Source organism: Mus caroli, unplaced genomic scaffold (genome assembly GCF_978045245.1).
Source record: "Mus caroli unplaced genomic scaffold, Mus_caroli_1 scaffold_2, whole genome shotgun sequence".
NCBI classification, from domain to species: Eukaryota; Metazoa; Chordata; class Mammalia; order Rodentia; family Muridae; genus Mus; species Mus caroli.
The window spans coordinates 159822659-159842998 of NW_028227257.1; the positions used below are offsets into that span (position 1 = coordinate 159822659).

Below are 20340 nucleotides of genomic sequence, written 5' to 3' on the forward strand. Positions count from 1 at the left end.
ACACCACCTTTATTATTTGTTGATTAATTAATTACTGACTTGTGTGGGCCAAAGATGTGGCAGGTATTATTGGAGTTTGAGTTAAGGCTTCAAAATAAATACTAGTGTTTTATTATAGAATTGGGGAAAGATAAGCCAAGAGCAAGGAAATTAGTCAAAATTAGTAATTCTGTTGGTTACTATATATATAAGAAACTAAAGACTGTTATCTTCAAGTTCAGAAATTAATGCTTAAAGCTAAATTACCTTAAAATAGATAAGAAGTAATATAGTTACTAACTGCAGAATGCTAAATTAGTAAATAATTTATAATATTTATTTGAAAGGGTTTTGATGAAGGGTTCTAGAATTCCCTTGTCTTGGACAATCACTGTCTCTTGATTATTATAGTTAAATGCTGTGAGTTTTCTGTAGCTATTCAATTTAACATGAAAGTGCTGGGTTTTTTTTTTTTCCAAAATAATGTTAGGAGGTATCATCCTTTTTGAAATTATATGAATAAGAAATAAAGCACACAGTGTTTTCCTATTGAAAAAAAAAAAAGGTTGCTCCCCTGATGGAATTTGGTGTCAAATATCTCAGACACATAATTTTGCAAATGCTTCATACTGAATTACAAATTTCACTTGTGGAATTCTCTGGCAAACACTTCTGCCTCTTAGACTTGCCAGCTTCTGTATTCATAATAGAAATCAGCCATAGATTGTCACAGAATGACCTCAGACCAGACCAGGCCGGCCTTAGTGGTTCTATTTCTGGCTGTGACATTTTCCCCTGATAATGGTTTGCCAATCCTCAAAGCCAAAATTTATATTTTGAGGATATTCTAGTTGCCATTCTTAAAAATGTCTTGCTCACACTGCAAGAATTATAGTTTATGAGTTGGCTTTGTAGTTGTTCGTCTAGTGATGTATTTATTTCAAGTTAGATGATAGGATATCACACATTGGACATGCTCTGGGGAGGAAAAGATCAGCCTTCCACGTAAACAGAACTAGAGTTACTGTTGGTTATCACTGATCCGAGAGACGTGGAGTAAACAAGTGTCCAGGGATCAATCATGAAGTTCATGAAGCCCATACATAGTTTAGTGCAAAGTTCCCTCAGTTACCATGACCCCTAAACATTGTTTCACCAACTTCTCAGGAGAGCTTTTAAGAGTAGACACATGACTGAGTGCTTGGCTCATTTTCCTTTCACTTGTCCTCCCTCTGGTGGAGGTGTTAATGAGTGAAACCCCAGGATGGGCAGCTGGGAATGCCAAGGCTTGCATCCTGTACCCCTTACTCTATTAGTCTGTGGGCAGTGAGTGACTGGCTGTTTGTTGCCACTTTCCAGATGACCTGATAGTGACTGTGCCCTTTGGTCTACACAGAAGGAATCTAAACGGGAGATGAATCATTATTTAGAGATTGCTATTGCTCATTTACCTTCAGACTGGAATAGTCCTAAGTTTTCACTGCTAATGTGTTCCTACTAAGTGTCAATGAAAGAGTAAATAAAGTTCTGTGAGGAAGCAAACTAATAGTTTCATAGTTAATACACGGCAATGTGATACTTTAATATCTTAGTAACCAATATAATATCTTAGTAACCAATATAATAGTTAATACACGGCAGTGTGATACTTTAATATCTTAGTAACCAATATAATGTTTTTATATTTTCAGAGTCCCTAACTAGCTGTGATTTCACCTGATGTTCACAGCCCAACAAAATATGAAATGTACTTTATATTCATAGATTCTAGTGGGCAGGCCAGCAGCATACTTTCCAAATCGTAGTCATGTAGTCTTCTCCATTCACAGAGTCTGATACCCATAAGACACTCATGATGTAACTCATAAAATTATGAGAAGCATTCCCATGATTTTGGGACACTATGATCATACCTGTCCTAGGAATAGGATTAAATTCTTTCTTATAGATCACAAATCTATAGGCACATAGTTAAATGCTAGCTAATATGGTTATTATAATTGAAAAGGATGTTTGACGACGTAGCTGTATATCAAAGAATGGATTCTGGGCTCGACTCCTGCCTCCACAATACAATCTCATTAAGATGTACATAAAACTCTGAGTAGTAGCCCCCCCCCCCCCCCCCCGGAGACGGAGCTAAAGAGATGCTGGCTGCCATTGGTCCTGATTAGTTCTAGTACTTACAAACAAGTCAACGTTTGCCCCATTACATGGAAAATGAGGCAGATGGATGATAGTATTTTTAAAAAGACTGTGTGTGTGTGTGTTTATGTGCAGTGAATACAAGTGCCCTCAGAAACCAGAGGTGTTGGGCATTCCTGGAACTTGAGTTCCAGGTGGTTGTGAGCGGCTGGTGTGCATCCCAGGGACTGTTTTAGCTGCTGAGCCACATCTCATCTCTCCAGGCCCTAGAGAGAATTTTGGTTCTCACATGGTACTTCCTTTGACTGAAATGCTGCATCTGTAGATTTTGTTACTTACCCATAATTCCATAATGACTTTTATTTCCTTTTACGGACAACTTTGTATTCTCCAGTACCAAAAGGAAACCTTCTCCCCAAACCAACATTTGTAAGATCAAAACCTTGTAGATATGCTCAGTTGTTAGTCCCTCAGTTATGCCATGCACACACATTTGCATCTGTCAGTGGTAGATGTGAACTTTTGCCTGTCTCCACTTATTCCCTAAGCCCACCAGGGATAAACCGCTTGAATGTTATATTTCTATTCAGTTTTTGTTGCTTTACCCAACGGCAGGGTATAACTAGATCTGCCATCGACCTGCATGCTGCTACTCAGTAAATCACAAATATACAGTAGTAGGCTCTGTTTTCATTTATTTATTATTTATCACCCTGGCTATTGGTTAATTTGGTTAGGGGCAGTCACACCTTACATATTTCATGGCTACTGCAAAAAAAAAAATGATCTAGTAAATTTCTCTCCTCTAAATGTCAGGTTCTGGTGGTAAATTCTGTCTGGATTTGATTGTAAATTCTGTCTGCCCTCTTTCACTGTAAGGAACTATAAAGTAAGGTTCAGGTTCTTCTTTATCAGCTCCTGAGTGCTCTTTTGAAAACCTCCACAAGAAACAGGACCCTAGGCGATGGGTGTGAAAGGGGGAGGAGCCTTTAGAAAGCAATTGTAGCAAAGATGAAAAAGGTAACACGTTCCACAGCATCTTGGTTTTTGTTCTGTTCTCTCAGGATGGTGGTGTCAGTTGATCAGACACAAAAGCTGTCAATGAGGATCGAAAGGACCCTCAACAGCATCAGCAGGGCAGAGACCTGGAGGGGGGATGTGCATAAGACAGCGAGAGGACGGGGGTGGGGTGGTGGGGGTGGTGAAGAGGTGCCAAGCACCATCCCCAGAGCTAGAGGCTCCTCTAGGGATCAGAGCTGGTGAGCCACCTCCCGAAATGGAGTGGGAAGGGGAGGCTGAGGGGGCGGGGTAGAAGGCTTGAGCGGTAGCCCTTGATTGGTTCGCATACTGTCGTAGCGTCACCGGATTGGACGGTTTGCAGCGGGAGATGTTATGAGGTGCAACAGGGCGGAGCCGGCCGTTCGGGTCAGAGCCCAGGCCCGGGAGTGGGCTGTGGAGCGGCTGCCGCGGGGCTGGCGGCTTAACTACAGTGACGGGAGCGTGGGGAAAGCCCAGCCACCGCCGCTCGGTTCCGCTAGCCGCGCCTAATCGCTCAGCCGCCCTGCAGGTTTAAGAAAAAAAAAAAAAGAAACAAGATAAAAAAATTCTGAATGACTCGTAACCGCCACCACCCAGTCCCTGCTTACCGCAGGAAGCTACCTTGCAGTGTGGCGGGCAGGGACACTCCCTTATCTGGAAGGTCCACATCCCGTAGCTTCTCGCCCCACCCGCTGCAGAAAAGGGACCGCGGTCTCCCAAGACCTGTCCGGCAGACAGCTGCTGGGATGTGCCCGTTCCCGGAGCGGCGCTCGGGAAGCAGCCGGAGTTGTGTGCCCAGCGTCGGGGTGCGGGGACAAGAGAGCTAGCGGGTACCCAGGTTGCAGGGGGCCTGGCGAGCACCACCCCTGTCCCGGCCCGTCTTCCTCCTGTAGCTTGGCTCCCGGGGCCGGGTGACTGCAGACCGAAAACTCCTCGCCCCGGAGCGTCCCCCGGGAGGGGAGGGGAAGGAGGTGGGGTAGAAGGAGGTGGATCCAGAAGGAAGGCGCGAGCAGTCCGCCCCCGGGAAGCAGCTCGCGCGCCCGCCGGCCCGGCCAGTCTCGCGCTCGGCGATCGCGGGCGCGGGAGCGTGGGGCCCCGGCCGGCCCGGCCAGGCTTGAGTGCGGCGGCCGCCGCCCCGCCCCACGCCCTCCCGCGGCGCCCAGAGCCCGAGGCTGGCCGGGGCAGGTCGCGGCGCTGCCTGGGAGCCGACCCTTAACCCGCGTTCTCCGTTGCGTGGCCGCTCCTCTCACCGCCTGGGGCTGAAGCGCGGGCCCGCGGAGGCCGCGCCCGCGTGTGTGCAGCGAGGGAGGCCGGGGCACAAAGGCGAGCGGCGGGCGCCCGGGTCCGGCGGGCTGCGGAGGAGGGGCGGCGCCTCATGAATATTAACCGAGCCGCGGCCTAGCGCGCCCCGCCGCGGGCCGAGCTGCCGAGCGGAGCCCTTGCTTCCCGCACGCGCCCCGGCCGCGCTTCCCGGGAGCCCGCGCCGGCGACCCGCCTCAGGAAGGGGCGGAGGAAATAGTGGTAGGTGGGTGGTTTGCTCGTCGCTTTCCCCTCTGCTTCAGGTGGCCGGCGGGGAGGGCGAGCCGGGCTCGGGGGTGGGGGGCCGTAGCCGGGAGCTGAGAGTTGCCGGGGCCGTGGCTCTTCCGAAGCATGCCAGGGAGCCGGAGCGGGAGCGGCGCCGCGTCCCACCCGCGGCCGCACGCCTCCCCACCCATCCCCGCCGCGGGCCAAGGAAAACAGCCGTCTCCTTGGGGGCGCGGGCCGGGGCGCAGGGCAGGCTGCCACGGCCTGCCGGAGTCACCCGCGGCCCGGGCGGCCGCCGCCACAGACGCCGCCGAGCCCACGCCCGCCCTGGTCGGGGCTGGCTTTTTGTTTGTTTGTTGGGGAGTTGTAGGGCGTCTGCGAGTCTAACCCGGTGCGGAGAAAACTTCGCTTAAGAGTAGGTGCTGCAGAATGAGCCCACTGCCTCGGCGTTGCCCAGGAAATGCAGCACTTGAATCGGGATTTTTTCCCCCCCTTTTTGAAGGCTTCATAGCAGCCAGGCGTGTTTGACATAGCCACCGGGGCAGTTCTGAGGTCTCGTTCTCTTTCTCTAACCGACCTTCAGGCGTTTTCCTTCTAATTCTTCTTCTTTTTTAAATTGTTGCATGAGAGGATTGTTTTCTTTGCAGGGTTCACTTTAGTAGACTTTAATTCTTCGTATTGTGGGAGAGGGGGAGCTTGGTCCGGGCTTGTGGCAAGGCTAAAGATCGGCGCCTGGGGAAAGTTCATGTCCTTCATTAACTTCTCCCTGTTCCAGGAAGGATCTCCGAAAGCTGATTTTTCTCTGGCCTCCGAGTAACACCGCCTGGAAGTGGACCTCTTCTCTCTGCACTTGGCTTCCACCCTACCTGCCAAGGAAACCTGTCGCCCTTGAACTTTAAGGCTGGGGAGATGAAGAGGGCTAAGTCTGTTGAAGAAGGTGTTTGAAGGGGCTTCCTGCAAATCGTTTTTGACCAGTCCTTCATCGCCTCCGAATCTGCTGTGGAATTGCTTCCCGTTTGGTGTGTGGTGGCACTTCTCCAATGTGGACTCCAAAGGATTTGTCCCTTTACAATTTGAAATGAAATGATGGCCACACATTGGACTGGTCTGCCCGAGGAAGATGGTGACAAACTCAAGGCCTGTGGGGCGGCCTCTGCCTGTGAGGTAAGCCAGCTAGCTGGGCGGTGGCTTATGTCTGTGAGCGTCCTAAGAGTACGGGGTCGTCTGCCACTGAGTCGGTCGGTCAGCTGTTTGGTGGCAGCGCCCCAGTTGACCAGGAGGGAGGTGAAACCTGGCCTACGACTGTTTCTAGGGACTTTAGCGATTAATTAGCAGGGGCAAGTCTGTCTTACATGCCAGAATCCTGGTTACCCTTCTGAGCAGGGGGCAGTCTTCCATGTCTGGCCGAGAAGCCTGAGAACAGTAATATTCAGCATCCATTTTTCCTCCAGTGTTTTGGACACTGGTCAGCTTGGGGCTGGCTTTTATGTAACTCTTGTGTGTGTTACATCCTCTGTGGAGAGGGCAGGTGGTACTCTTTGGTGCACCCAGAATCCAATGTTTTTGACTCAGATGGGAAAGGATCCTGGTTCCTAGTGGTGCCTATAGCAGCTTTGGGTGGGAATCGAAGGCTTCCCTGGACGGTTTAGACTCAGTCTTGGAAAACACCTGTGGTGTTGAAATTCCAACCTCCTGGAAATCTTCTGGCTTTGCTGTTCTTTTATTAAGCTCAGTTGGCTCGTATACTGCTACACAGTTCTGTGGGCTCTTGTGGGTGGCAGGTGGCTTTCACTGAAGTGCAGAGAATGGCTGGCTGAGAATTTACTTAGGGCTTATAAAAAAATTTTTTTTTTGAGCCACCCGAAAAGAATTTGTAGAAAATCTATTCACTTTTGGCATCACTGGCTCTGGTGTCTTTTATTCCTTTATTCCTTGATTTTGAGCTGGTGTATGTGGAGTTTATGTTATGATGGTTCTATCGTATTTACTTTGTTTTGTATAGTTCCTGTAATTTGCTTGTTAAAGGTGCTGAACGTTGTTGTTCTTTATTGAGACGACAGTGATGGCAGTAGCCACATCTCCAGTGAGCCCGCCCTCCTGAGCTCACTATTTCTTTGCCTCTGTTGTAAATTTTTCTCTTCATGGCCTTTGGAACATGTGGATTTAGTGCTAAACATGTGGATTTGGACATTTTGTTAAATTTTGGCTAAGAAAGCATGCAGAAAATGTGCTTCACAGTTTACTTCATTTGGGGACAGAAAGTTTGTGTGGTGGGGGCTTTTTGTGTGTTGCTACAGTTTATTGGACAGAGCCTCAGGTTTACAGCAATAATTAGTTTTCTACTTTTTGATATCAGTATACACCTGCTTGCAGGTAAAGCATGATTAAGTCTTGACACCACAATCCTCTGATCACAGTAAACCATAATGACGCCTTTTGGAAGACCTACCTACAGCCTGGTGATTGCTTAATGGGTATTGCTGTTACATAATAATATATGCTGTGGTCCTAAAGCCTTATTTGTCATTGTCTTGTGAATACTTTAATTAGCATGCTGCTTGCATTGTATTTGCAAGAACTAACGTTTATTTGATAATATATGTGTGTATGTTGTTATTGTTTAAGGGTTGCTCTCAAACCAAGAATGTAGACTCATCTTGTACTTGTCTAGAAAGCAGTGTGTACTTACAGCTAGTTTCCTACTGGTTCATTGATAGTGGCAGTATTTAAAGGCTATGAAATATGTTTTCATTTGGGCACGTTGCTTGTGTGGCTATTGTTTCTAGTTAAGAGTGAAAAAACAACATTGTCTGTACTTTGCTCATTTAAAGATTAATTGAATTTGGTATTAAATTAATATGTTTTGACTTTATAAAGACTAGTCTTAGATTCTTTGTGCTTCAGAAAACATTTGCAAACTGGCAGGTGGCAAGTGGGGGGGGGGCGGTGATATTAGTGCCTTTGGTTAGCTGTGATGTGGGTTTTTCTCTGATCTGGGAACAGATTGGGACTATTTTTGAACTAGAAAGGGAGTTGCCATAATTTGGTTTGATAAATATTTGTTATTGAACACTTTGTTTTTAGTTTTATTGGAAGTACTGTATTCTGTAATACTGTCATTCGACAGTTAAGAAAATGAACACAAAGAAGAAACAGTAGGGATATTCCTTAATGTATCTGAATAATAAATTGATATATATATATATATATATATATATATATATATATTTTTTTTTTTTTTTTTTTTTTTGAGACAGGGTTTCTCTGTGTAGCCCTGGCTGTCCTGGAACTCACTCTGTAGATCAGGCTGGCTTTGAACTCAGAAATCTGCCTGCCTCTGCCTCCCAAGTGCTGGGATTAAAGGTGTGTGCCACCACCGACCGGCTTGTATATTCTTAATTAATCAGGAAACAAATGCATAGGTCTTGATTTTAATGCTATTTGTCAATTGACCAAAATGCCTAACTTTGTGAGACAGAAAATGTAGTAATTGAATTGGCATTTCTTTCATGCCTTATCTAATTAGCTCATTTTGTCTTCTGTGGATAAGGTCAGTTGCTTTGCTTAAAACGGAGATTTCACGTTCCTGTTAAATCATCAGTTTGTGTTGATAAGTATATTACTTTAGGTACCATTCCTCAGGACTGCATTGGAAGAACAAACAGCAGATAAACAATAGCTTTCATAATAATTCAGAAAGTGTCTTGGCATCATACAGTCAGGACATCAGATTGTGTTCAGACAAACTTACTCTATACATCTAAATGTCATTCCCCTTCTCCCCTCCCACTAGGCCCTGCTGTGGAGCCCAAGTTGGCCTTAACCTCATAGCAGTCATCCTGTGTCAACCTTCCAAGGGCTGGGATTCTAGGCAAGAGCCACCAGGGTGGGCTTTAAAGATGTGCTTTTCAGTAATGGTTTTAGTCACCCTGCATCATGGTGTGTGTCTGTCTGTGTGTCTGTCTGAGTAACTTTGATTTGACTGCTATTTTGTTTAACATAGACTCCTTTAAATATTCTGTGACAAGATCATTCCCCTTACTTATTACTTAGTTTTAGGTTTCAGGGTTTAGCTTGTTGTTGGTGGGGTTTTTTTTTTTCTCTTTCTTTTAACCAGAAAACTAAACAGTTTCATTGATTTTTTTTTTTTTTCCTTTTCACCTATTTTAAACACTGATTGTACCTTTTAGTCTGTAGCCCCCAGTGGTCTACAATAATGAAAATTTTAGCAATTTCATTATTCACAACTTAACTCCTATTCTTAATTTCATTAGTTCATTCTGTGTCTTTTTTTTTTTTTTTTTAACTTAGGCTGAGATTATCCTGTCACTGTAATGTATTTGTGGCTGATGAGAAATATTTTCTCGTTGATTAATGGAATACTATAAGCACTAAGGGTGTTTTTCTGAGTAGGAAATTGCTTGAAGTCTTGCTTTGGTTGTCTTTTATAGGAGTGCTCATTTTGTTTTGTCCCAGACTCCCTTGTCCTGTCTCCAGCTCTGTTCTTTTTCTTTTGTCTGCCTGTCTGTCTGTGTCTTTTTTTTTTTTTTTTTTAAAATAGGGTTCTTTTACTGTTTGCCCATTTCCTATTGGATTAAGCCAGAGCCAGTCTCTTTCTATTCCTTTATCCCCTCCTCACCTTTCCTCCTAGGTTCTATTTTATGTTTCCCTGGGACTTTAATTTATATATAATCAACACCCAGTCTCTGGCCCTATCCCAGACTCTTTGGTTGCCTTCTAAACCTACATAGGTACTGTGTTTTGCACTCAGTGGTATTTCAGAATGTCCCACAGGCTGTCCTGCCACCAACCTGTCTGTCTGCTGCCAGCTCTCTCATGAGCAGTGCTACTGCCTGTTCACCTGCCAGGAAGTAGGCGGTTATCCTTGATTATCTAAAGTTGTCAAGTCTCCATGGCAGATTTCGGCCGTCACTACCTGAGTTTGGGCCGCTGCCTCACTGATAAACAGGAGCTTCCTGGCAGCTCAGCTTGTCCGTACGTCCTTGCAGGGCTCAGTCTTCGGTGAGTTCAGTAGTCAGAGCACCCTCTCCTTCCTCACTCCTTTTCTTCTTCCTGTAGTTCGTATAGTTGGATTTGCGGGACCGTGGGCAGGTGAAGCCTGCTTGCCTGTCACCTCCTCACAGGTGTCTCTTCACCTTGCAGACACCCTCCTTCTTCCTGTATCTGATTTTCATTTAGCCCTCCAGGCTTTTCTCCTGCATGCATCTTAGGGAAGTCTGCCCTGGCTCTCCAAGACTGATTACTTGCCACTAGTGCATTAGTTCAAAACTCACTGTACTTTATTGGGAACAATGCTTACAGCTCTGGCCATCTCTGCCTTCTTTGGAGTACAGTCACCATAAGAGCACAGAGCGTGTTTATTTTCAGTGTCTGACACGTAATGAATGCTCGGTGTTTGTTGAACAGATGAATGGATATTGTGGAAGGGCTTTACATTTCAGTGACTGTTCACTGAGATCTGGTACACTATCATTATCTTCATATTACTCTACTTCATTCTTATTCCCTTCACTGTCTGTGGGATTTCTTCAACTTTCTTACCTGTGGACCTCTCAGGACTTAGTTTGAACCTCGTCCCCTCCTACATTCCATGGTTTTGATCCAGCATTGCCTCAGACTGGAGATCTATCTATCTATCTATCTGCAGGCGACCTTGAACTTGTGACCTTCCTCATCCCACCTCCCAGTTTCTGGAATGACAGGCATATGCTAGGAAGCCTGCCTTTCTCTGTTGCTTTTGCAACAAGATCTCACTGTGGATGGTCTTGAATGCACCATCTTTCTGCCCCAGCCTCTCCAGTGCAGGGGCACATGCCACCACGCCAGGCTTCCTTTTATCTCTTGAATTCAGATGCCCACATCCTACTAACCTGGGCACACAGACTCCATCTGCCCTTGGAAATAAGCAGGCAACTCCAGAGCCAACCTGCTGATTCTCTGCCTCCTGCTGCTCACCGTCCCCATTTGCTCTCTCTGGGCATGCTCATCACAAGCAATAGCAGCCCTGCTCTGCAGGCTCTGGAATGATTGGTGTCTCTTTTTTAGCTCATACATGACATGCATATTTGCTCGACTGATTTCTCTCTCAGCTTGCTCTGCTAGTGTATTCTCCATGTTGTAAGCAGAGCAGACTTTTTATGAATCAAATCATGTCATTCCTTCACTCAGATTTCTTTAAAGGCCTTTCATTTCCTTAAAAGTTACAGGGCAGAGTTCTTTCTTCCAGTGACCTTCAGGGCTTTTCCCTTTCACCTTCCTGCCCTCACTTCCTGTTACTCTTCCCCTCATTCCATACTGGCTATCCCAGACTTTTGCTACGCTGCACACAGAGACCAAGCCTCAAGCCTCCCACCTGCTGGCCCCTTGTGCGGTGCTCTTCCTGGTCTCTGCATGGCTCGCCCTTGTCTCCAGTTTGTGTTTACAGGCCACCTTCTGTGTGATGCATTGCCACACACCCTGCTTAGTGCACAGTGCCAGTCTTGCTCTTGGCTGCCCACTCTTCCTTCCCCAGTATTACCCCAGTATTACCCATCTCCAGCAGACCTGCTTAGTTAGATGATTTTACTCTGTTTTTCTTTTCTTTTCTTTTCTCTTCTCTTCTCTTCTCTTCTCTTCTCTTCTCTTCTCTTCTCTTCTCTTCTGTTCTCTTCTCTTCTCTTCTTTTCGAGGGGAGAGGGAACAGGGTACAGATAGTGAATGTAGAATATAAATATTCACAGCTTGGCTGTTTCATTCAAGTGCTCTTTGTGTCATACTATATTTCTTACACGAATGAAGACGAGAGGAGTCCCACAATGTCACGGAGTTTGTTCTTAGGTGTGTAATGTGTAAATACCGTGTGTTAACCTCGGAGGAGGAAGTGCTCTGTGTTCTTCAGGAGGCCTCACACCTTGAGTTCCCTTCCATTCCGGCAGGATTGGTGCTGAGATGTTTGAGTCATTTATTTTCCTTTGTATCTTTCTCACCTTTGGGAAGTTGGTTGCCAAGTTACAGTAACCAGGACAATATGTAGTAGAAATGAAGGAAACAATTTGCACCACTGGGTTTGCTCTCAGACTAGAGAAATGGTAATGAGAGTGGTGGATGCTGAAGGCTTAGTGAAAGGTAATAAATACTCCTAGGGTGAGGTTTGTGTGCTAGGGTCTGGGTTTGAGCCCTAGCACTTAAAAGAAAAGAGAGAGTGAAAGCAATGTGTCTGTAGTAACAATGTTTCTTTAGTGAAAGGATTGTGTACCGTATGATATTTACTTTATATTTTTTAACATGAAAACCAGACAAATTTAACAGCTGTTAATTTTTATGCAAGTATAGAAATGGTAATTTTTTATCCTTTTTAATCCCAAACTGCTGTTTACTGAGTTTTAAAATAAGTCTTGTGAAATTCTGGTTTCTAGCAAATCTATACTCAAAGGGATACACAAGCAGCCTTTCAGGGGTGTGTGCTTTGTTCTGGGAAGTCCTGGATTGATTCTAGCTAGTTAGGATATATGATAACACTATTACCTCGTTTAAGTGTTCCTTTCTCCACATACATGGATCCAAAGCCAGAATACCTCTCTGCCAAAATCTCTCTGTGGAACATTAGGACTGAATGCAAAGCCTACCAGGACGGAAAATAAATAGTGCAGTAGCAGAAGTGCGCATGAGTCGGGGCATCATGTGTGAGTCTGGGTGGGAATGCATGAAGCCAGATCCTGCACTAGATAAGAGCCACCAACAAAGAAATTTCTCCGTAAATAATAAGTGTTCTTTCTAGCATTTCTTTCCTTTACCATGTTTCGAAGTCTGTTGTGCTTTGATTTCATGGTTTTAATTTGAGCTATGACGGGTCAGGTAATCTACAACAAAGGTACTACTCTTTCTTTTGTTCTTTGCGCTGTGAAGAGCCTTGTCATCTTCTTATATTAACAGTATGCTCGCTGATTTCAGGATGGCCAGTGCTAGTGTTGATAGATGCACAGATGCTGTTATTGAATGCAGCTAGCTATTTTCTGTTACAGAAAGACCATATGGTAGGCACTTGTTTTTCTTTCTGGTTGATGTGATTAGATTACTAAAATGAAAGGTTACTGTATTTAAAGACTGTCCAAGTATTTATCTACTTTTTATCGACCTTACAGAATTAAATGTGTGAAACTATTATACATAGCCTCCTGTGTCGTCTTTGGGGGTACTAAGACTTTGTCTAAGTAACTTTTACAGTTTCTGTGACAAAATACCTGCCATTAAGTAGCCTCAGGAAGGAAGGGTTTATTTTGGCTTAGGGTTTACCAGGATATGGTGCATAGTGGCAGGGAAGGCATTGTGCAAAGAACAGAAGGTGCTGGTCACATGCGTCTGCACTCAGGAACAGAGAGTGAGGACTGCTTGCTGCCCAGCTTGCCGCTGGCTCTCTCCAGGACTCCACATTCAGTCCTTCCTTCTGGGAATATCTTCGTAAACATACCAAGAGGTGTGTTTCCATGGTGATTCTAAATACAGTCAAGTTGGACCATAGAGATGAAGCCATTATATATAAATGTTTCATGCAAAACCCCCATTTTGCATTTTCCATGAAAAGAATTTTGTAGTTTAAAGTGTCATTGTCTCATCAAACTGAGTATTGTACAAAATAGTTTATTTCACAACGGAGTAAAGGAAAACAGCAAAACTTAAAACATTCTTTTAAGGTAACCTGGAGAGTGGACCTGAAAGATGTCTCTGGGGTAAAGTCACTTGCCACAGAACACTGGCAGCCTGAGCTCAAATCCTATAAGCCATGGTGGAGGGAGAAAACGGATTCTCTAGAGTTGTTCTCTCGCCTCCAAGTGTGCACCACACTTGCACGTCACACACACAAATTACAAGTGCTTTAAGAATCTGAAAGACAAAGGGATATGCTGTACTATAGCTTCAAAACTTGACATGGTAGAATTTTTTTTTTGTTTTCTAGTTAATGTAAAAGATTCTGTTCTTTCACATTAGGAGTAAAAGACTAGGCTTCAAATTTAAACTTGGTATTTCTGAATATTTAGTCTGTCTTTGGGAATATAGGCAGCCCAGAGCAAATTGTTGTCCATTACTATAAAACGGCTAAGTTAACGACTTTTATTTACTTTGCTCAGTGGCTGGCTGCTGTCGCCTTCTGTTTGATGTTGGGTATGTTTGAATTCTGACTTGGTTACTTGCTGCCTTTGCTCTGTTGCTTATCTCAGCCCTGGATGGACATCTGGCACAGCTGTGAGTAGTGTATGCTCTGTAGCCTTCTTGTAGCCAGTGAGCACAGAATCTTAACTTCCTGGCTTTTTTTTTTTTTCTTTCCACTTCATTTATACTTAACATAGTTTATGAAGACTTAGGACAATTTAAAAAAAAGACTTATTTATTTATATATTTAATGTATATGGATACTTTGCATGTACATTTGCATAGCAGCAGACAGCATCAGACAGTTGAGCTGTCATGTGGGTTCTAGGAATTGAACTCAGGACCTTTAGAAGGGCAGTGAATGCTCTTAATGACTGAGCCATCTCTCCAGCATGGTGATTATTAGATATCAGATAGGGCTAGTACATTTGGAAGTTGCTTCTGGATATCATTTTACTAGTACTTGGTCTTCGGGTAAGGTGTTTGGCTATGCTAGTGTCTTTTTGTATATCGGGGTTCATATGGAAGGTTTGATCAGTGAGGCCTACTTTCTTTTCTGGGTTCTGAATATTGGCTTCTGGAAATAATAGGGAATGGTATGTGAGGTGAGGGAAGGAAATGCTTGGGGCACTCATTTTAAAGTCAGATCTTTATTATAAGGCTTGAGGAAATTGCTTTTTACTTCAGTCATCATTCAGTCATTTGTGTTTCTCCACAGGTTTGAAACAGAGAACAAGACAGGAAAATAAAAAGCTCAGATTATTCCTAGGTGTGCTCTTGCAGATTCTGGTGAGAGCTGCTGAAGTTAGGAGCTGCAGTCATGTCCCCAGTCTTCCTCCTTGGCATTCCAGTTTGTTCTTCAGTCTTTGAAGGACAGAAACCCAGTAAGGAACAAAAGCAGAAACCAAACATGGAGGTAGTGGACTTCTCTGAGACCCACCATCTCCCACAAAGGTCTCTATCACAGTGCTGGTGCTTTCTTACAGGACTCGGGCCAGAACGTTGGTTTAGTGAAATGTAGTGGGCATCAGATCCCATTACAGTGGTTGAGAGCCACCATGTGATTACTGGGAACTTAGGACCTATGGCAGAGCAGTCAGTGCTGTTAACCATCTAGCCGTCCCTCTAGCCCCAGAAAAAATTTTTTTTGCTATTTCGTTTTTTAAAAATATTATATATATATATGAGTGCACTGTAGCTGTATTCAGATGGTTGTGAGCCTTCATGTCATTGTTGGGAATTGAATTAGGACCTCTGCTCGCTCCGGTCAACCCCACTAGTTCATTCCCTGCTCACTCCAGCTGAAAGTTTATTTATTATTATACATAAGTATACCGTAGCTGTCACACATACCAGAAGAGGGCATCAGATCTCATTACAGGTGATTGTGAGCCACCATGTGGTTGCTGGGATTTGAACTCAGAACCTTTGGAAGAGCAGTCAGTGCTCTTACCCACTGAGCCATCTCATCAGCCCACTATTTCATTTTTTAAAATTTCACATTTGTACTGTATTTTTAAAAAAATATTTCATAACATATCACAGGCACATGTCTCTGTTTGCAGGTTTTATGAATGGCTTGTATCCACATTGTATATGGAGGATAAGAAACCTGAAGAGTATAGGCCAAAGGGAATCTCAGTCTGTAATGTAGAATTGACAGAAGATTGGCTTTCTGTCTGTGAAGGTAGAGCTCAGTGGTCTCAGGTAGATGGGCCTTTTCAAGTTAGTTGTTTTTCAGCAGAGGTGGAAGGACTTTCAGGAGTTTCTAGTGGCGACCCCTACCTGGGCAGGATCTTCAGTCAGACAAATTGGGGTCACTTGGGTAACTTTTTGAACTCCAGGTTTCTAGTCTAATCATTAGTGTAATGGTTAGCAATCCCTGGAAGTCACATGGGACTGCTGACTCCAGATTGAGCTTTGTGATATCGCAATGATCACTCAAATTTGAGAACAGCAGTACCCTAGATCACATTCACAGACATTTTAAGTGGCCATAAACTGAGTTACTATTCAAGTCTGAGCCGTGGCCATTGTGTTTTGCAGTTAGGCATATGTTCACAATGCTCTACTGAAGTGGCATCTTTTCAGGCACAGGGAATTCTGCGTCAGGAGAGCCAGGCATGGTGGTGCACAGCACGTCTGTAGCTTTAGCTGGCTTGGAAGCTGAAGCATAAACATAAGTAGAACTCAGGGGTTCAAGGCAGCAAAACAAAACACACTTTAACATCCAGCACCTGTGAGTGATAGTGTATTTTTGAAAAATATCTGCTATCCCTAACCAAAAGTTAAACATTTTAAAGTGATAGAAATTCTGCTTTTTGGCTTACTGCAGCTACAGCTGTTACTTTCAGTTTTATTTAAAAAGTAATTTATTTAGGTTCATTTGTAGAAGGCTGTATTTGAAGAAACTCTTGGTAGAATAATTTGTAATATTTTGTTTTTACTATTTTATTTTAGCAAGAATAGAAAAAGTTGCAGTGAAAGAATAAATATGCACATACATCATGCACACACATCATGCATGCACATACATCATGCACACACAGACAGACAGACAGACACACACAAACACCTCTGTATGTGAGTGCACATTGTGAGTGACAGAAATCATTGCAACATAAATCTTAAATAATGAAGTGTTCATTAGTGAGATAATTTCCCCTATAAATCTGTCCCCATTTACTGCCAACAGCTCTTCTGATTCTGTCCTTTGAATCAGTCTGGCCTTTCAGTCTGATTCATAGTGGACGGCACATGATAATATAATGCACACACAATACAAACTAATTGCAGTGTCCAGTTGCAATCCTGAAAAAGAAGTGTGGTTTCTAAAAACAGTGACTGTGAAGGAGTAGGCGCCCAGCAACTGACAAAGAGGATCTGGCAGAGAGAGACCAGTTCACAATGAAGAAAATGTAATCAGGGTTGATAGGCATCTCAAAGGAGAGCCGTGGAGAGCATGTTTAAGGATTAAGAGCTTTTGAGAAATTGATGTCTTTGCCCGTGATTGCATCTAGGAGGATGCGGTTCTTCTCGGAAGCAAAGTTTAGCTTAGACTCAGTCTTTCAGCAGCTCTATTTGCCAAGAGACAGGAAAAATCAGGTATGAATATATTGATGGATGGATGGAAGTAGTGAACAAATTGCTCTTGCTGCTGAGAATTAATAGAAAACCCTAGCTTTCCTGGTTAACTTTCAAATGAAGCTGTTTAAAAAGAGACCTTGGGATAGTTTCTAAAACAGTCATAGTTCTTAGATTCCCACATAGTTCAGAAGTGTGAGTGTTTTAGCTGCACCATTCGTGACTCTTACAGGTCTTTGCAGCCTAGAATACTAGGGGTGGAACCCAGTGTCCAGTGATTTAGACTGAGATTGACAGGCAAAATGAAGTTGTAACCTTAGTGAGAGTCGTCTTTAGGATATGTGAGTCAGACCATCTCCAGGTGGTGGTATCAACAGAACCGGAGTGTGCGGCGACCGGATACGTGCCTCTCTAGGCATGTAGGAATACAGTCTCTCCCAGCTCAGAGGAAGCCTGAGAATGCCGGATACGTGCCTCTCTAGGCATGTAGGAATACAGTCTCTCCCAGCTCAGAGGAAGCCTGAGAATGAATAACGTGACTGTGTTTGGTCTTTGGTTGCTGCTGCCAGTCTTGCTGGCCTTTGATGGCTGTAATCAACGTTATATTTAACATTGGCTTTTAAGGTTACTCAAACGATGTGTTTGGACTAACTGGTGCTTCTTTTTTTTCTTGTATATTTTCTTTATTTACATTTCAAATGGTTTCCCTTTTCCAAGCGAGTAGCTGATATTTCTAGAAGCAGGTAGAAAGTTATTTAAAAGGTCTAAAATATGAGTGTCCATTCAGAACTCAGTGATTCCTCCAAACATAGGGGTTGGAAAGTGTGTGCTGGACTCTGTGCTGAAGCGTTAGGCGATCATGGACAGGAAAATAGTGTGACTTCTAGCTGGACTGTACACTAAATAAAAGTCTTAAGTCTCTTAATAGGATTTGAAATTTAGAAATAATTTTTTATATTAACTAAGTGAGAAGATAGATGACCAATATTATGGATAAAATAAAGTTTGTTATGCAGAGTCTACACAGATTGTAAAAAGAGAATTTCATGAATTAATTTATGCCAATGAACTTGGCAAATGAAGTTGTCAAGTTCCCTAAGAGGGACAAATGACTGAAATGGACAAGGAGAAATTAAAGGATCTTTTTTCTTTTTTTGTTTTTTTTCGAGACAGGGTTTCTCTGTATAGCCTTGCTGTCCTGGAGCTCACTTTGTAGACCAGGCTGGCCTCGAACTCAGAAATCCGCCTGCCTCTGCCTCTCGAGTGCTGGGATTAAAGGTGTGCGCCACCACGCCTGGCCAAAATTAAAAGATCTTAACAGTGCCACATGTTAAAGTAATTGCATGTAAAATTATAAATTTCTCCAAACAGAAGATTTTAAATCCAGTTATACACTGGTATAGTTGTGTATATTATTACACACATACATACACACAGACACAGACACATATAGTATATATATGTATATATATACATATACTATATATATGTATATACATATAGTCACATGTTTAAGAAAAGATTCTATAAATCAATTCTATACAAACTCAAAAAAAAAAAATAGAGGCAGAGAAAACTTTTCTGATCTCCATTTTGTGAGTTCAGTGTAAGCCTGTCCAGATTAAAAAAAAGAAAAAGAATTCATATTATCAGCTGTCCTGTTTAAACTCCTTATGAATATTAGCAAATCAGATCTAGTGAAAAGGGTAATATGTCAGAAATAAGTTGGAGTTATTCTAGAAATGAAAGTTTATTGTCGAAAATAAATTAGTAATGAAATGGGGGAGTTCATATGATCATCTCAGTAGATGCACAATATTTGACACAATCAATGTAAGTAAAAAGCTGGGAATATAATGAAGTTCGCTAACTCTGAGGAAGAGCATCTATAGGAAAAACAGCTGCCATACGTTGATGATCACTACTGACATTCAGGCTCATACTGTAGTTTGTAAGTCCACAGAGGAACGAGAAGATAGGAGAAAAGAGGAATAATCACATCCCAGACAGAATGCACATTGAAAACCACAAGGGATGGACCTTCAAACTCCCACTAGCACTAACTAGTTAAAATGCCAGACTTGGGGATGCAGAGTGGCTATGCAGGAGACTGTTCTTTATATGCTGGCAATCGCTGAAAAATGAGCCTTAAAAGTGAGCATCATTTTAATGCCTGAAGTAGACTAAACTGAGAGTCAGCCACAAACTGCTGTTAGGTTCAGTTTAGTTCCAGTTAAAATTCTAGCAGGCTCTTTGTTGTTCCTGATGTTTGCTTGATTTTTGAGACGGGGTTTTTCTACTAGGCCTGTCTGTCCTGTCTGTCCTACAACTTACAACTTAGGCCAGGCTGGCTTTGAACTCACCGAGATCCACCTGCCTCTGCCTATGAAGTACTGTGACTGAGGTTGTGTGTTATGCTACCTGGCGTTTGTTTTTTGTTTTTTTAAAAAGGGAACTAAATAAGCTGATTCTAAAACACATTTGGGAATGCAAAGGACAAATAGTTAGTAAAATTATACTGGAAAAGTATGAAGTTGGAGGACTTACAGTATCATATTGACGGAAATCAAGACAGTATAGAATTGATATACCACTGATGTGTGCAAGAATGAAAGCGAGGGCTGGTGAGATGGCTCAGCGGGTAAGAGCACTGACTGCTCTTCCAAAGGTTCTGAGTTCAAATCCCAGCAACCACATGGTGGCTCACAACCACCTGTAATGAGATCTGACGCCCTCTTCTGGTGCATCTGAAGCCAGCTACAGTGTACTTACATATAATAATAAATAAATCTTTGGGCTGGAGCGAGCAGAGTTGACCAGAGTGAGCAGGACAGAGGTCTTAAAAATTCAATTCCCAACAACCACATGAAGGCTCACAACCATCTGTACAGCTACAGTGGACTCACATACATAAAATAAATAAATCTTAAAAAAAAAGAATGAAAGCGAATAGAGAACTGGAAATAGATATAGAAAAAAAAACCTCTTTTTTTTTTTTGGTCTCACTGGACAGGAATGTTATTCCAATACTGATCACTAATGTGAATGCCAAAGCTGATTATGAAGCTGCAGTAAAGCAGTAAAATTGGCAAAGGTTTCTGGGAAATGGCACAGATAGCATTAGGTAGAAGAGAAAAATAGTGACTATGTCTATTTTACCAAAACTGTAGACTTTTGTTCTTGTAAAATGCCATGAAGAAAATGGAATGTTTTCTTTTTTCTTTTTTTTTTTAAGATTTATTTATTCATTTAATGCATGAGTACACTGTTGCTGTCTTCAGACAACAGAAGAAGTTGTCTGAATCGGATCCCATTTCAGATGAGCCACCATGTGGTTGCTGGGAATTGAACTCAGGACCTCTGTAAGAGCAGTCATCTCTTCAGCCCTGGCATGTTTTCTTAAACCAGACATGGGGATCGGTT

At 43.2% G+C, this 20340-nt stretch overlaps 2 protein-coding genes across 9 annotated transcripts in view; one reads left to right on the forward strand and one right to left on the reverse strand.

The window, feature by feature from the left end:
- Nucleotides 1-2802: 2802 nt before the first annotated feature.
- Nucleotides 2803-5669, reverse strand: LOC115030379 (uncharacterized). Its single transcript, XM_029474343.1, has 4 exons — nt 5553-5669; nt 4701-5069; nt 3784-4514; nt 2803-3685 (listed from the first exon to the last, which is right to left on the reverse strand). Exons 1-3 carry the CDS (start codon nt 5667-5669, stop codon nt 3813-3815), a joined length of 1188 nt encoding a protein of 395 aa, XP_029330203.1. The 3' UTR covers nt 2803-3685; nt 3784-3812.
- Arhgap21 (Rho GTPase activating protein 21) overlaps nt 4472-20340 on the forward strand; it is a 125469-nt gene continuing 109600 nt past the window's right edge. For 5 of the 8 annotated variants that reach the window (XM_029474437.2, XM_029474443.2, XM_085835139.1 and 2 more), the window contains exons 1-2: nt 4472-4683; nt 5462-5850. In XM_029474437.2, the coding sequence (XP_029330297.1) occupies nt 5770-5850 (81 nt within the window). In that variant the 5' untranslated portion in view covers nt 4472-4683; nt 5462-5769. Of the gene's footprint in view, nt 4688-4773; nt 5102-5144; nt 5239-5461; nt 5851-20340 lie in introns of those variants that run through there. The other 3 variants (XM_029474438.2, XM_029474439.2, XM_029474440.2) reach the window with 3 other exon arrangements.

What these genes read in the sequence shown, in the direction of transcription:
- LOC115030379 (XM_029474343.1), bottom strand. Translation starts at nt 5,669, where the DNA reads ATGAAGGACTGGTCAAAAACGATTTGCAGGAAGCCCCTTCAAACACCT. An exon ending in GCGACAGGTTTCCTTGGCAG is followed by an intron (nt 5,070 to 5,552) that starts GTAGGGTGGAAG and finishes GCACCGGGTTAG; the next exon opens with ACTCGCAGACGCCCTACAAC. An exon ending in AGCAGAGGGGAAAGCGACGA is followed by an intron (nt 4,515 to 4,700) that starts GCAAACCACCCA and finishes CCTCCTCCGCAG; the next exon opens with CCCGCCGGACCCGGGCGCCC.